The 17,703-nt window shown below is 40.5% G+C and overlaps 1 protein-coding gene across 2 annotated transcripts in view; it reads left to right on the top strand.

Annotated features, from left to right (window-relative positions):
• The first annotated feature begins 4,416 nt into the window (after positions 1–4,416).
• The window catches only part of mmp25a (matrix metallopeptidase 25a), a 31,060-nt gene continuing 17,773 nt past the window's right edge, over positions 4,417–17,703 (top strand). The window contains exons 1-5 of one of the 2 annotated variants that reach the window (XM_071350589.1): positions 4,417–4,508; positions 4,847–6,933; positions 7,050–10,264; positions 10,943–11,075; positions 11,689–11,836. In XM_071350589.1, the coding sequence (XP_071206690.1) occupies positions 10,163–10,264; positions 10,943–11,075; positions 11,689–11,836 (383 nt within the window). In that variant the 5' untranslated portion in view covers positions 4,417–4,508; positions 4,847–6,933; positions 7,050–10,162. Of the gene's footprint in view, positions 4,509–4,846; positions 10,265–10,942; positions 11,076–11,688; positions 11,837–17,703 lie in introns of both variants that reach the window. The other variant, XM_071350504.1, reaches the window with a different exon arrangement.

The raw sequence follows: 17,703 nt of genomic DNA, 5'->3' as shown, positions 1-17,703 counted from the left end.
CACAGTTTTGACTTAAATCTGCTTGACTATGGCAAGACCTGAAAATGATCAACAACCAATTTGAAAGAGCGTGAAGAATTTTGAAAAGAATAATGGGCAAATGTTGCACAATCAAGGTGTGAAAGCTCTTACAGACTTACCCAGAAAGACTCACAGCTGTAATCGCTGCCAAAGGTGATTCTAACATGTATTGACTGACTCAGTTGGTTAAATAATTATCTAATCAATATATATTAGTGTTTGATTTTTCTTTTTCTCCTCTTTGACATTACAGAGTATTTTGTGTAGATCATTGACAAAAAAAAACAATTAAATGTATATATCCCACTGTAACACAACAAAATGTGGAAAAAGTCAAGGGGAGTGAATACTTTTTGAAGGTATGTAAAAACATGTGAACATGGTTTCACATGTGAACAACTGACCTCATGTGTCTCATTTGTTTTGAAGTGAACATTTCAGCTCAACATGTGAAAATAGTTATTTCACATATGGCTTTTTGTAAGTGAATTAATTAAATTGTATGGGGGATTTAAGGTAAGTGGTGTGCTGTTCACCTAAAATGTGTAAAAACATGTTTTACTAATCTTTAATCAGTATGATTACATTTAACCTGATCACTTAGTACTGACTTTTCAGTACAAACCAACCGGGAATTTGAACTCACATTTGCGTTACGCTGATCTTTATGCTGCGCCACAAAGTCTGTAGCATTCTCAGAAGTCCCTGTGATGGAACTTTTTAAGTTTGTGCTTTTCTAATAACCAATGTATGTGTTCATGCAAGTGACTTATTGAACGAATCCTCACTATCAGTATCTGCAATTTGACAGTGACGCCAAGAACCTTGCTTTGAGAAAGGGATATCTCAGTGTCTCAGCTTAGAGAGAGAAGAAGCCTCTCGAGGTATTTGCCCTGTCACATGCATGACCCAGTATTGGTCAGTCACATGAAGGAAGCAAACATTTATTATGAATGATGAATAAGCTAAATCATGCAAATATAACTTGTCTGTATAGAAGAGAACTAACGGGGCTGCCCCGGGTAGAGCTTCTGATCAACATGTGTACTTGGTGCATTGAATTGGTTGGAACCTCTCCAGCGTGCTGATAAAAAAAAAAAACATTTAAAATTGACTGTGTCCCTGTGTAAGAAATTATTAATTTAAGATTGACTTAGAGTGTCCCTGTGTAGAATTGCCACGATATCCCCTACACATTCATTACCTATAATACATCTGCACTGATATTTTAGTTATAAATTCATCATTATTTTCTCAGCAATTTGAGGGTTTTCTATTTAAATGTTTCTCCTGAATCACTATGATAAATATAAAAATATATGTACTGTATATATTGAGTGTATTATACAAAAGCTGAGATTTACTTTTAAGTCTAAAGTGTAGGAATACAGGTGATATTAAAAATTGACACAGACATGGTGGTGCAGCAGGAAGATTGGCATGCCGTGAACCAAGTGGTCGTGAGTTCAAATCTCAGGTAATAACATGTTGAATAATAATTACTGTATAAATAAACATACACAATGCCAAACTGTGTAAAATATTTGAGTGGGAAACACTGCGGCTATTTTCTGATGTTTCGGAGACTTCCTAACAACTTTTTGTTTGCAGTGCATCATGCAAAAATGTGAATACGTGTGAAAATCCACATGAAATATTATCAGATGTTCCAAAACCACATGGTTTCACATGTGCATTTTTATGCAAAACATGGAAATGTAACTTTTGAAATCATGTGATTTTCTGTAAGTCTGTACTGTGCTGCAATACACACACGTACTGTAAGTAAGCATTGTTAGTCTACACTTGTTGTTTACAAGTACAATTTGATTTGACACACACACACACACACACACACACACACACACACACACACACACACACACACACACACACACACACACACACACACACACACACACACACACACACACACACACACACACACACCAGCTTAGCTTGACACATTGGTTGATGTGTGATTTCATTGTTTTGATGTAATTGTACCATTTGTCAGAATACCTGTGTTCTCCAGAAGACAACATCTACAATATCAGCCTGTCCTGCTTCAAAATCAGAGCTTTAGAAAGTGGAGCCCTTTTTAATCATTGGAAATATAACTCCCTGAGACTGTATTATTTACAGCAATTTACAAACACTGCACACCAACCTGTGGAACAATGTTTCTTGATGTAAAAAAAAATGAGGGAAGCAACTGTAATGTTCTGTGAATACCAGTAGGTGGCTGTAGAGGCACGACATTAGTGATGCGCGAGTCAGCTGTTTTTTTCAACACCCGCCCGCAATTGCTAATAACCCATCCGCAACCCCCCGACAAGGCCTATATGTGATAAAGTGACATTCTGAGTTCCGCAACAGCCCCTAACCCACTAATATAGAAAATGCGCTGTAGGCTACAGTCAAAGATGGTGGAATTAGTTTTTGGACATGGCGTGTAGGATGTTTTTTGCCTGATATGTTTCTGCTTATAATTTCTGAGATTTTGCTGGCTATTTGTTCGTCAACTTGTCTATAATTAGATACATGCAGCTTCTCTTCTGTCATAATATGTTGCGCCAGAAGACTAAATAAACCCTTGCTCATCAGAATAATGTCATAAATGGATCGAATGAATGCTTCAATCTAGTTGAAATCGGTAAAGTTTCTATGCTTCTTTTTGCAGAGCAAAAAAACCAAAACGGGAATGATTTTTTTCAGTGCAAAATGTCAAAATGACCGGTTGTAAGGAAATAGAAAGCTGCTTGGATACATATTTTATGAGGATGAAAAACTATCTGCTTTTATCATGCTGATAAAGATAGCACCTCTATAGATGGTATCTACAGCACATTCGCATTCTCTCAAGATGAAAGCTGAAATAATGAAATCATATTTCTCCATTCCTGTTCCTGAGTAAAAATGTTGCCTACATTTGGTGTATCCTTTGACTGCAAGAAATGCTTAACTCTGCAAAAGTTAACATTAAAGGAAAACTCCACCTCAAAAATATTTTGGTGTTTGTTTCATTAGTCCATTGTTGAGTAGTCCCTTTTTTTGTTGCTTATCAGCAATCAAGTTGTCAAGATATGTAACTTTCATATCCTTGTCTCATTGCGCTCCAGCGACTCCTGTGGCGGGCCGGGCGCAGTGCGCGCTAACCGAGGGGGCCAGGTGCACGGTGTTTCCTCCGACACATTGGTGCGGCTGGCTTCCGGGTTGGAGGCGCGCTGTGTTAAGAAGCAGTGCGGCTTGGTTGGGTTGTGCTTCGGAGGACGCATGGCTTTCGACCTTCGTCTCTCCCGAGCCCGTACGGGAGTTGTAGCGATGAGACAAGATAGTAATTACTAGCGATTGGATACCACGAAAATTGGGGAGAAAATTGGGTAAAATAAAAAATAAAAAAATAAAAAAAGATATGTAACTTTCAAAATACAGAAATGATCCAGTATGATGCATTTTGCGTCATATGATGCAAATTGCTCATACAGAGATTATTTTTGTATTTCGAAAGAGGTCATAGACCTACAGTCAGTGTCTAGATTTCAGTTTCCATTTAACCCATCTGAATAGTAGGCTACAGTTCCCTTGAAGTACCATCACACATTACATAGCCGGTGCTGCTATCCTCCTCTTTTTCCACTTGACCAAATCTTTCCAAAACATGACTTTTCTGGCCCTCCCTTCTCTCTATTTTTAACTCTCCATTTGCAGCTTTTCTCTTGAATTAACCACTGACATTGTTTTTTTTGCCTCAGTGGATGACATTAACTTTTTCTAACCATTCCCAAAAGCATTTGGCGATTGGGTAGGCTATTTGGCACTTGTAAGCCTATGTCAGACCCTAAAGCTTAGGCTTACCGCGCTAATGCGAGATAGCCTAAAATAATGAAAGAAAAACCTATAACCCGTAGCCTATAGATATATTTATTCATTTAAGGTATTGTTCTCTCTTTATTCAACCCTCCCGCCACCCACCCAACCACCCACCCACCCACCCTTCATCAACACAATATTTTATGACCCTAAATCTGCCGCCCTGCAGATATAACCTCGGGGCCTGCGGGTTATGAGTCAAGTATGCAGGAAAAGTATGACTGGTGTGCAACCACCAATTAATATGTGAAGTGTTCCTTATGTTTCTCACACTGTGCGAAAAAATGAAATTGGAATGATACAGAGAAGATAGGATGGTAGTGAAGGGATGTCGGGAATATGAACAATAAAAACAATTTCCAATTCTTGAAGTATTACTGAAATAGTCTTTTATTACTTAAATAATGTAATGTAAAGTATTTTTGGTTATTCAATGGTTCTTGCTACATTCAAGTTTCAACAATCTCTTCCTATCCACATCTCTTTCTCTCCCTATCTTTTTCTCACTTTCTCTCTCTGCCAGAAATGTAAGACTTGATGGAATTTGATCCAAGGAGATTCATGCAGTATCGTTTCACCGCGCATTTTCTGGCCCTAAGGGAGATAGGAGCAACGTAAGTCTATCCCTTTGATATTGACTTTTATATCTGTAAAATGAGTGAATAATGACTCATTCAAGTAGCAGTTAATCAATGTGAGATGTGGATGCGTCTATGTGAGCATGTGTATGTGTTTTGTTATGAGTTTTTGTGTTAATGTAGGAGGGAACATTGTGTTAATGTAAGTACTGATAATGTAGCTGAAATTGTGTGTACGTGTATGCATGCATGTGACTGTGAACGACTGTACTGTATGTCTAAGCTCTGTGTGTATATTAACGTCTGTCTGGCGTTCTCTCTCAGACTAGAGTTTACGGTAGGGTAGCAGGGTAGTGAACTGTTTCGTCTGATAGAGAGACACGACTTAAGAGACCTGATCCTCAAGACCTTTGACTTTGAGATCGGCTACTGCAACCCCTACAGCAGGAACACCTGTGAACACATCTATAGTCTACCTGACCTGGAGGCAGACATGGGTGAGTACACACGTACATGCACGCACATATATATGCATGCACACTAGGGATGCAACGGTACACAGTATGTTGTCAAACGGTTCGGTACGCCCCCTACGGTTCAATACGCACATGTGAACCGCGGAATTACGATATGCCTGTCATTTTCCTATAATTTCCAAAATGTGCTTATTGCGTTGCAGACTACACACACGTTGTACATTCAAATCCACATAATTAGACTTGCAGCTTGTGAACAGGCTTGGCAGGCAACTGCTTGGGGCACCAGGCCATTATGGGGCTCCTGAGGGCTGACAAACTTTACTCCACAGCAATGTCTCAAAATGTGGCAACCACCTCCCCATTAACTTCTCTAGGGTAGGGGACAGCATTCGGAATTTTGGATGAAAAGCATGCTCAAATTAAACTGCCAGCTACTCATCCCCAGAAGATAACATATGCATATTATTAGTGGATTTGGATAGAAAACACTCTGAAGTTTCTAAAACTGTTTGAATCATGTCTGTGAGTATAACATAACTTATGTAGCAGGCGAAACCCCGAGGACAAACCATTCAGATGTATTTTTTTTGAGGACACACTGTTTTCAATGAGATTTCATTGGGAATCCAGATTTCTAAGGGACTTGCTTGCAGTTCCTACCGCTTCCACTGGATGTCACCAGTCTTTAGAAATTGGTTGAGGTTATTCCTTTGTGTAATGAAGAAGTACGGCCATCTTGAAAAAGTGTCACTTCATGTGTACTGTTTGATAGAGGTGCAAGACCAGAAAGCATGCTTGAGTTTTTTTCTTCCTGTATTGAACACAGATCATCCCGTCTTCAATTTTATCGATTATTTACTTTAAAAAATACCTAAAGTTGTATTACAAAAGTAGTTTGAAATGTTTTGGCAAAGTTTACAGGTAACTTTTGAGATATTTTGTTGTCACGTTGCGCAAGTTGGAACCGGTGTTTTTCTGGATTAAACGCGCCAAATAAATGGACATTTTGGATATATATTGACGGAATTAATCGAACAAAAGGACCATTTGTGATGTTTATGGGACATATTGGAGTGCCAACAACAGAAGCTCGTCAAATGTAAGGCATTAATTATATTTTTATTTTTGAGTTTTGTGTCGCGCCAGCAGGGTTGAAATGTTTTCTCTCTTTTGTTTACTATGGTGCTATGCTCAGATAATAGCATCGTATGCTTTCGCCGAAAAGCCTATTTGAATTCTGACATGTTGGCTGGATTCAGAACACGTGTAGCTTTAATTTGGTATCTTTCATGTTATGATTGAATGAAAGTTTGATTTTTATAGTAATTAATTAGAATTTGGTGCGCTGCATTTTCTCTGGCTTTTGGCCAAGTGAGACAGTAGCGTCCCGCCTAAACTCAGATTTTTGGATATAAATATGAACTTTACCGAACAAAACATACATGTATTGTGTAACATGAAGTCCTATGAGTGTCATCTGATGAAGATCATCAAAGGTTAGTGATTTGTTACTTCTCTCTTTGGCTGGAAAAATGGCTGTGTATTTCTGTGGCTATGTACTGACCTAACATAATCGCAAGGTGTGCTTTCGCCGTAAATCCGTTTTGAAATCAGACACTTTGGTTGGATTAACGAGAGGTTTATCTTTAAAATGGTGTATAATGCTTGTATGTTTGAGGAATTTTAATTATGAGATTTCTGTTGTTTTGAATTTGGCGCCCTGCAATTTCACTGGCTGTTGGTTAGGTGGGACGCTACCCCTAGAGAACCAATGGACGATTTGCAATGACATCTCAGTAGGAAACCTCCCTAAATGGGTCCCATGAAGAGATGGGAAACTAAAAACAAATATTCTCTTAGCTCCAACGTTACAATGGCGAGCGCTAGCGAGACAGAGAGAAGCAAATTTGAAGAAGCACCGCCGTCTTTCAAATCCGCTGTGTGGGAACATTTTGGATTCAGCGTTCAATACGATGACGAGGGTAAGAAGACCGTAAACAAACAAAGTACAGTCTGCAAGCATTGCTTTGCCACTGTCGGCTACTCGAGTGGAAACACTTCTAACATGATGTGTCATTTACGTCGCCCTCCCTTGCAGGTGGATCTGGAGCAAGGAGAGTCCACTCGTTAGCGAAAACACAACAATCTCTCGCTGCTGCCTTCCAACAACAAAACATAAAGAAATAACAAAAGCAGTGGGAGTATTCATAGCCAAAGATTGTATTGCCTATACAAGTATGTATCCTGTTTATTTAAAATAGAGAAGGCAAGCACCTACAGGTTGTCAAAGCTAAGAAGCACTTTTAATTTAATGTTTTTCTCCCCTTGACTCCCCTAGCCAGTCATACTGCCATTTTATGAATGGAAAGTTTTATTTGTCTATAGGAAAAATAAAGAGTTCATTGTTTAAAGGGTGATGTTTTTTTCTTAAATATAAAGATACCGTACCATTACCGTGGCCCACAAACCGTGATACATACCGAACCGTGGGCCCACTGTACTGTTGCATCCCTAATGTACACACACGTACACACTGCTGTGCTCTAGAGTCAGGAGGTCGTTTTTTTATCCCTAAACATAGCACACCAAACCATCAAGTCACCTGCTCGAGAGTTCAGTGAGGTGCAGTACATGGAAATCAAATTATATGCATAAAGGTGGTTGATTCTTGTTCCAGTTAAAATGTTCCATTTGTGTTCTAGAATAAGATATTAAATACAAACACACACGCAGACTGGCCTAGCTAACTTAGATTTTCCATTTGGTTGTCTGGTGTGCTGTTGCCAAATTTCTGCCCTGCAAGAGCTGCCCCAGTCAACTGTAAGTGTTGTTATTGTGAAGTGGAAATGTCTCGGAGCAACAACGGCTCAGCCACGAAGTAATAGGCCACACAAGCTCCCGGAATGGGACCGCCGAGTGCTGAAGCGGATAGCGCGTAAATATCATCTGTCCTCAGTTGCAACACTCACTACCGAGTTCCAAACTGCCTCTGGAAGCAACATCAGCTCAACAACTGTTCATCTGGAGCTTCATGAAATGTGTTTCCATGGCCGATTTGCCGCACACAAGCTTAATATCACCATGTGCAATGCCAAGTGTCGGCTGATGTGGTGTAAACTCACTGCCGTTGGACTATGGAGCAATAGAAACACGTTCTCTGGAGTGATGAATCACGCTTCACCATCTGGCAGTCCGACAGACAAATCTGGGTTTGGTATTTTATTAGGATCCCCATTAGCTGTTGCAAAAGTGGCAGCTACTCTTCCTGTGGTTCACATAAAACATAATACAGAATGACATAATACAAAACATTAATATACAAGAACAGCTCAAGGACAGAACTACATAATTTGTTTTAAAGGCACACATAGCCTACATATCAATGCATACACAGAAACTAGGTCAAATAGGGGAGAGGCGTTTTGCCATGAGGTGTTGCTTTATCTGTTTTTTTAAACCAAATTTGCTGTTTATTTGAGCAATATGAGATGCCACGAGAACGCCACCTGCCCGAATGCATAGTTGCAACTGTAAAGTTTGGGGGAGGAGGAATAATGGGCTTGGGCTGTTTTCATGGGTCGAGCTAGGCCCCTTAGTTCCAGTGAAGGGAAATCTTAACGCTACAGCGTACAATGACATTCTAGACGATTCTGTGCTTCCAACTTTATGGCCACAGTTTGGGGAATGCCATTTCCTGTTTCAGCATGACAATGCCCCTGTGCACAAGGCAAAGTCTATACAGAGATCGTTTGTTGAGATTGGTGTGGAAGAACTTGACTGGCCTGCAGAGAGCCCTGACCTCAACCCCATCAAACACCCTTGGGATGAATTGGAATGCCAACTGTGAGCCAGTCCTAATCACCCAACATCAGTGCCCGACCTCACTAATGCGCTTGTGGTTTAATGGAAGAAAGTCCCTGCAGCAATGTTCCAACATCTAATGGAAAGCCTTTGCAGAAGATTGGAGGCTGTAATATCAGGAAAGGGGGGACCAACTCCATAATTACCCATGATCTTCGAATGAGATGTTTGACAAGCAGGTGTCCACATACTTTTGGTCATGTTGTGTATGTATTGAGTTCTCTTTCCGTAAATCCCCAGCTGTCTTCCTCTGTTTTAATCTTCCTCATAAACATCCTCTATCTAATCTATTTTTATAAAGACAATACTCAACAGGTTGGAATTCTCCCCGGGGGGTGTCAAACATCAGTCCCAGCAAACAGGATGGAGTGGAACCCACTGTTTCAGGACCTCATCACCCCCCCCCCCCCCCCCACTTTCCATACTTCGCCCCCATTCATATCCTCTCTCAGACCCTCTATTGATTATTTCTTACATTCCATCCCTCCTCTCTCCTTCATCTCGTCTGGCCCTTTACAGCGGTGACACAAAAAGATACACATCTCTCTGCTTTGAATGAAAAATATGTGGTGAATACTGTTACCGTCTTTGTTGTGGGTTCTGCTGAATTCATGTGGGTATGTGTATGACACAGGGTCAGTTCTCTTGCCGGTTTGCCGTCGCCTCTGTACGCCGATGACATCATCGTTTGGCATCAATTTGGACATACTCTATGAAGACGTTTGAACTCTTGAACTTATCATCCCCAGATCAGAGGCGGGGTATGGGTTCGATGCAGTGTGGGACAGCTCCTTTTCAGGATGGGGTATATAGAGCAATATACAGGACAAGCTGTTTACATGTCCACCTTCTAAACAAGTGCTCTGCAGAGTGAGAGGAAATAGAAAGTGTATGTGTGTGTTTACCAGAATGGAGTGGATGAGAAAATGAACCCAGAAAAAAAGGGTGGGGTGGGGCTGCTGACTATAAGTGCATCCTATTGATCTATACAGTATGTCCATCTATGCGCAGGCCCAGCCTAGTCTCAGGGGATGTTGCAAGAGAAAAACAGACAGAGACAGAGCTCTGCTAAAGAAGCATCTTCAACTATTCTGAGGAACTGTTCTCCATCTTGTGCTTTCTCTGCTTACTCAGGAAAAAGGTTGTTTGTATCTATTTATTTATTTGATTCGTCAGAGTTATCCAGAGAGCTGCAAAGGTTCCAGGTTGAGTATCCTACGAGAAGCCGGCGGTTATGAGTCAAGCATTTGACTGCTTAAGTGGTCACACACTCTGTGGAATGAACCGGACATCCTGTGTAGCCCATCTTTACGAGAGGTCGTGGTGAGCAAACGCATTTTCAGGTTAGTTATGTGTTATAATCGTCTGCTCTTGGTGAGCGGAGCAGGGCTCCTTCTAACAATCTCCATCGGGCTGTGTGCCCCAACGGCTGACCAGTACTCTCGTGGAGTGGTAAGTAGGAAACCCTGCATGCTTCTTCCAGTCCAATAATGACAACTCATTCAATAACCTTCATTATTCGCATTTATGACATTCCCTCAGATTCATATGACATGTGAGATGTACACATTAGATATTAAATATGTTTTCATACATAGGCATTGTTCAAATATCCAGATTGGCATACTTTGTTCAATGCTAGTATTGGGACTCTACTAATGATTTACACTAGATCCATACTGCCATTTTCATAGAATTATTTGACTGTGGTGTTGCCCATAAATGTTATGCTTCATTTATGTGTTTTAAACGTAAAGAAAAGCTTGTGGTATTTATGTGTTTTAAACAAGAAAAGCTCATTGGACTCAAATAAATGTGGGCTGGCTAATGTTGAACAATAAATTGCATAAAGTGGTGCATGTTTACAATATTCCTTGGAACTGAGGCCAGTGTATATGCATACTGGAGATAGTTTCACAGTGTGTGTGTGAGAGAGTGTGTGTACATGTATGTGTGTGTATGGTGTCATTCTTGAGCTGTCTTTTTGCACAAACATTTGTGTTTCTTCCACATATACGCACGCAAACGAACAAAAATGCTTTCTTCACATTATTGTGGAAAATATTCTGTAATATATCAAGTAATTAGGAATCACTCTGTGCATGTATCTGTGTCTCTCTCTCTGTGGAGGACTGGCTGAGTCGGTATGGGTACCTGCCCCCTCCGGACCCCCGCACAGAGAGGCTCCAGACCAGGGAGGGCATCCAGAAAGCTCTCCGCCAGATGCAGAGGTTTGCTGGGCTAGAGGAGACAGGAATACTGGGTAAACTCTTTAGCATACTTTTGCATCCCTGAGTCTAATTATGTTTAATTGTAAAAAGTTTTACTGCTAAATGGACAAAATACCTAAATGTTATTAAACAAAATAGTAAAAAAAAAATGTTTTATTAAAATATATATATCGGACTGCACAGTGAAGGAAAAGCAGCCTACAAGTGCTCAGCATATGTGGGAACTCCTTCAAGACTGTTGGAAAAGCATTCCAGGAGAAGCTGGTTGAGAGAATGTCTAGAGTGTGCAAAGCTGTCATCAAGGCAAAGGGTGGCTATTTGAAGAATCTCAAATCTCAACACCTTTTTGATTACTACATGACTCCATATGTGTTCTTTCATAGTTTTGATGTCTTCACTATTATTCTACAATGTAGAAAATAGTAAAAATAAAGAAAAACCCTTGAATGAGTAGATGTTCTAAAACTTTTGACCAGTAGTATATATACTGTATATATATATAGAGTGAGCCTGGATAACGTCATCTTTGTTTCTCCACCCTAACTGTTATTGTACACACTGACGAAAGAATAGAATATAATTATAAAAATATGAATGTCCTCTATCTCTCCCCCTCTCTCTGGCCCCCTCCCTCTCTTCCCTCAGACCATGCTACTCTTTCTTTGATGAAGACCCCTCGCTGTTCCCTGCCTGACATTGTCGGAACGGAAGACCTGAGGAAGAGAAGGAGGAAGAGGAAAAAGAGATATGCTTTGACCGGGCTGAGCTGGAAAAAGAATGATATCACCTGGAGGTATGATGTCGCTGAAAAATGCTAGTTATAAACTGGTTGGTTTGAGCTCTGAATGCCGTGGTATATCAGACCGTATACCAGAGGTATGACAATAAATGACTGTTTACTGTTCTAATTACGTTGGTAAACCGTTATAATAGCAATAAGGCATCTCGGGGGTTTGTGGTATATGGCCAATATACCAAGGCTAATGGCTGCATCCAGGCACTCTGCGTTGCGCTGTGCATAATAACAGCCCTTAGCCGTGGTATATTGGCAATATACTACACCTTCTCTGGTTTTATTGCTTAATTATACACCATGTTTTTTGACAATGTCTAGAACACCAGTTACCAGATTCCGAATGAACTTAGTTACCAGATTTCAAAACCACTCACTTACCAGCTGTTTACGTGGCACATACTAGGCCATAATAATCTCCACTCGATTTAACATTTAACAAACAGAGATGTGCTAGTTAAAAAGCTAAGATTTAAAGTGGGCTTCTTTTTTTAGAAATGGGTCTTGCCTGTCCCTAAATAGCAGGAAGCCAATTGTACAGTACACTCAACTTTCCTGCCAGTTCTTGACTATTGTGACACCATTTACCAGAATGCAGCAGCCATTACTCATAAACCTTTGGATGCCATCTACCATAGTGCCCTTCATTTTATCACAGGTGACTGTTTTAATGCTCATCACTGTGTCCTGTATCAAAAGGTTGGCTGGTCCTCATTATTAAAATCGCGTAGATCACTTCATTACTCCCTTTTTGTTTCCAAAGCTCTACTACTAAGCTCCCGACTTACCTAACTTGTTAAAGTATAAAAGCATGAGATACCAAACCTGTTCACAGGATTGGTTAACTCTTGAGGTTCCTCAGGTCCTCACCAAACTAGGATAATCCACTTTTAGTTTTAATACACCTCATTGCTGGAACCAACTACAAAATACATTAGAATTGGATGTTCTGGTACAGCTCGGCAATTTAAAATATTGTTTTTCTAGAATATTTGTGTTGTGCTGCATTTTAGTTTGTTTTACATTGTATCGTATTTTGATTGATTTTGTCTTATGAATTGTACTGTATATGCAGGCAGGGCCATATACCAGGGTTTGAGTTTCAGTGAGTTCCGGAAAGAGAGGGATCTACAAACACTATTAGCTATACAATTGTAATGTTATACCCCTAAAAGGGGGGAAATATGATTCATTATTCACAATGACACACAGAATCAGCAACTGTTCAGTCAGTTGTAATGATGAATTGTATAAAATCATCAACCCTTCACATAGATATTTATTTTCTCAAATTACATAGCGTTCATGTTTCTATTCCTAGGCATTACTAATCAAGCTCCGCACAAACAGACATCAATGGAGCACACAGTCATTGCATTATCACATTCACATGAAATATTAGAGTATTAAGATTTTGTATTGATATCAGTGATGTAAAGAAAAGTGGCTAATTAGTCAATTATAAACTCCAGTGGGCGATTGAGATAAGACGAACAACCATCGATACAAACTAAAACGTATTACATTTTTAGAACTGTATTTTTAATGTAAACCTATAGGGAAGATAGGCTATGTGGAGATGTTCATATTGAAACATATATTATTTTTTAAAGTTCCTAATAGGGGTGTATCGGTTCACCAAACCCACGTATCAGTAGGTATTGTGGTTTTACGTTCACAGTTCGGTTTTGGTACAGCGGGAAAACACAATGTTCAGCATTCACAATGTTCCTTGCATTGTCTGCTCTGACCGGATTGTTATATTGGGCACTGTAGGGCACTCGAGTGGCACAGCGGTCTAAGGCACTGCATCTCAGTGCTAGAGGCGTCACTACAGACACCCTGGTTCGATTCCAGGCTGTATCACAACCGGCTGTGATTGGGAGTCCCATAGGGCGGTGCACAATTGGCCCAGCGTCATCCGGGTTTGGCCGGTGTAGGCCGTCATTGTAAATAAGAACGTGTTCTTAACTGATTTGCCTAGTTAAATAAAGGTACACAAAAAGTAACGCTTTCACTCTGATCCTGCGTTTTTAACCATGTGCGAGGTGGACATTTACCAGTAGTGAATTTGTAAATACCAGTTGGATGCATTCATGTGATTTGAACTAGTTGAGAAACACAGATTATCTAATGGCCAACAAGCTGTGTCAACCATAAACTAAAAGTACAGCTTTCAAGCTTGTAAACAAATTATAGAGTTTAAAAACCACAAATAGATTTATTTTTATAAATAATGTTTCGTTAATGCATTTACAGTGCCTTCAGAAAGTATTTACACCCATTATCTTTTTCCACATTGTATTGTGTTACAGCCTGAATTTAAAATAGATTAAATTGAGATTTTGTGTCACTGGTCTACACAAAATACCCCATAATGTAAAAGTTGAATCATGTTTTTAGAACTTTTTACAAATTAATACAACATTTGAAGCTAAAAGTCAATAAATATTCAACTCCTTTCTCATGGCAAGCCTAAAGAAGTTCAGGAGTAAAAATATGCTTAAAAAGTCACATGATAAGTTGCATGGATTCATTCTGTTTACAATAAAAGTGTTTAACATGTTTTTTTAATGAATACCTCATCTCTGTACCCCACGCATAAAATTATCTGTAAGGTCCCTCAGTCGAGCAGTGAATTTCTAACACAGATTCAACCACAAAGACTAGGGAGATTTTCCAATGCCTCACAAAGAAGGGCCCCAATTGGTAGGTGGGTAAAAATAAAATAAAAAGCAGACATTGAATATCCCTTTGAGCATGGTGAAGTTATTAATTACACTTTGGATGGTGGATCAATACACCCAGTTACTACAAAGATACAGTCGTCCTTCCTAACTCAGGTGCCGAAGAGGAAGGAAACCTCTCAGGGATTTCACCATGAGGCCAATGGTGACTTTAAACCAATTACAGAATTTAATGGCTGTGATAGGAGAAAACTGATGATAGATCAAAAATATTGTAGTTACTCCACAATACTAACCTAAATTACAGAGTGAAAAGAAGGAAGCCTGTACAGAATAAAAATATTCCAAAACATGCATCCTGTTTGCAATAAAGCACTAAATAAATGTACTTTATGTCCTGAGTAAAAAGTGTTATGTTTGAGGCAAATCCAACACAACACATCACTAAGTACCCCTCTTCATATTTTCAAGAATGGTGGTGGCTGCATCATGTCATGGGTATGCTTATTATCGGCAAGGAATAGGGAATTTTTATAGGATAAAAATAAATGAAATAGAACTAAGCACAGGCAAACTCCTAGAGGAAAACCTGGCTCAGTCTGCTTTCCAATAGACACTGGGAGACATTCACCTTTCAGCAGGACAATAACATAAAACACTGGAGTTGCTTACCAAGACGACATTAAATGTTCCTGAGTGGCCTAGTTACAGCTTTGACTTAAATTGACTTGAAAGTCTACAGCAAGACTTGAAAATGGCTGTCTAGCTATGATCAACAACCAGCTAGAAGCAACTATTTGTCCAATGCCGTTGTAATCTACTGGGAATCCAAAATATCTTTATCAACTTGCTCTTTCATAGTTTAATGTTTTACACATTCAAAAGTCTCTCAGGCTATCACACACTGTTATGCAAATGAGTTGCTGTATGTGAGGATGCTGGAGCATACTGAGGGAGAGTTTTTGGTGAGGCGATTGTGCGGCAGGTCAGTGCTGGGGTGCACTGTCTGTGTTCATCCAAATAAATCACAACTTGGTTATTTATGGGAAATCCGTGTCCTAGGACTGTTTACGCTAGTCAACAAACTATGTGTGATTTTCGGTGGCTTTACAGGATCGTTACAAATTGGTGGCAATGGTGGGATCAGTACGTCAACTAGCTAACAACTTACGAGCTTGGCTAATTTTAGCTGGTTAGCTGCATTGGAAAATGGAGGGAAAAGTTGAACAACCCGGGAACAGCAATCGACAACCACTGACCGACCGACAGCCGGTGGTGGATCAGCTGGGTGCCATGGACAGTCGGATTGACCAGCCGGTGTTCATGTCAGAATCTTTCGAGGGGAAAAAAAGATGAATGGACTGTTTGGATTGAACAATTTGAGTTAGCAGCGCAAGTGAATGGATGGTGAGCGGTAGATCGTTTGAACTTTCTCATGCTGTTGCTGAGGGGAAATGCGCAGAGATTTTGTAGTACTTTACCTCAGCATACCAAGAATGATTACAACAGTCTGAAAGTGGCTTTGCAGAGGCATTTTGAGCCACCAGAACATGCTGACTGGAATCATGCATTTTCTCAGGACAGAAAAGGTAAAGTCGTTGAGTGCATTCATGACTTTGGGCATGATTTAAGCAGGCTAGCTTCAAAGGCTTTATAGCCAGATTATAGCACGAGCACACGTAATTCGCTGGCACGAGACCATTTTATTGCACACATTGGGTGCAGTGATCTGCGTATGCACCTGCTCAAGGCAGTACCAAAAACGTTGGAAGAGGCAATTAGTATTGCTACAGAGCTTGATCAGATAAAGCAGCTAGAAATGCTGGAAAGTGAAGACACTGCACAATAAAAAGTGTACATGTGTGGTACAAGCAAGGTTACTCTGCCTCCAGTTGGAGACAGTGTCGGAGTTACAAAAGAGATGTTCGAGTCATTGTGTGAGAGCGTTGCACAGTTGCGGACTAAGGTGCAGTATCTGGCAGCGAGGCAGCCACATCAGAGGCAGACATACCAAAGCAGCAGAGCGTTTCCAGGGTCTTCTACAGTAGCAACGGCAAACGCCACGGGAGGATACAGACCGGACCAGGGAGAGGGAGATCTAGCTTCCCCGGGAGCGACAGAGCACGACCTACGTCGACCAATAGCAGGGCCTGCTGGAAATGTCATTGCACATGAAAAAAACTGTCCTTTCCTTTTCCATGTCAGCGCAGCATCGGCTTCAACTACATGCACAGCTGACCAGTCCACAGCGAGAATTACATCAAGTGTGGTGGAGAGTGGGGTTTACCTGGAGTGCAAATTTGCTGACTCCGAGTATGAGGTCATGGTGGACTCGGGGTCCAGGTTTCCATGGTACACGAACAGGTATGGAGAAATGCTACTGGAGATAAGAGTGGTACATTGCAACCATACCACAGCATGGTTAAAGTAGCAAATGGACAGTTTCTCTCAGTCTTGGAGACCTGGTCCACAGTCATGAACATTGAATCTGACCTGGGATTTTGTCGTTGCTAGCAACGCAGACCAGTGTGTACTGATAGCGACAGACTTTCTGGTAAAATATGGGGCTGTACTTGACGTGAAAAAGAAAACATGTGTTTTGGGGAAGCAGGTTCCCATGATTTTCAGGGGAGTGGCAGGGGGAGTGTGTTAAGTGGTGTTGATAAATGACACGATTATCCCCTCCAGAAGTGAAATGTTTATAACTGGTAAAGTTGAGGGTACAGTAAACAATGACAAAATTGAGGGTCTTCTTGGGCCCTGCGTTAAAGTAACTGATACAAGTAACCTGTTGGTAGTGTCGTGGAAATTCTACACTTAAATGAACAATTATTTATTATCAGCGCGCTGGAGATGTTCCAACCAACTCAATGCACCAAGTACACATGTCGATCAGGAGCTCTCCTGGGGCAGTCTCGTTAGTTATCTTATATAGATTTCAGCCAGCTAACTGAGGTGCAGCTGAGAGCTGTAAAGGAAATGGTGGGGAGGTATGTGGGAATGTTTAGCACTGGTGATTTTGACTTGGGCTGCACTAAACTAGTCCAGCATAGGATTGACACAGGGGACACCAGGCCTATCAAACAAGCATTGAGGCGGGTGCTTGTTCATCTGCAAGCAGAGTTTGACATGCATTTGCATGATATGTTAGAAAGGGGAATAGTTAACCCATCCAGCAGT

This window comes from Salvelinus alpinus, chromosome 1 (assembly GCF_045679555.1).
Source record: "Salvelinus alpinus chromosome 1, SLU_Salpinus.1, whole genome shotgun sequence".
NCBI classification, from domain to species: domain Eukaryota; kingdom Metazoa; phylum Chordata; class Actinopteri; order Salmoniformes; family Salmonidae; genus Salvelinus; species Salvelinus alpinus.
The sequence above is the reverse complement of the archived record's forward strand: the minus strand, read 5'-3'. Positions and strand labels throughout refer to the sequence as shown.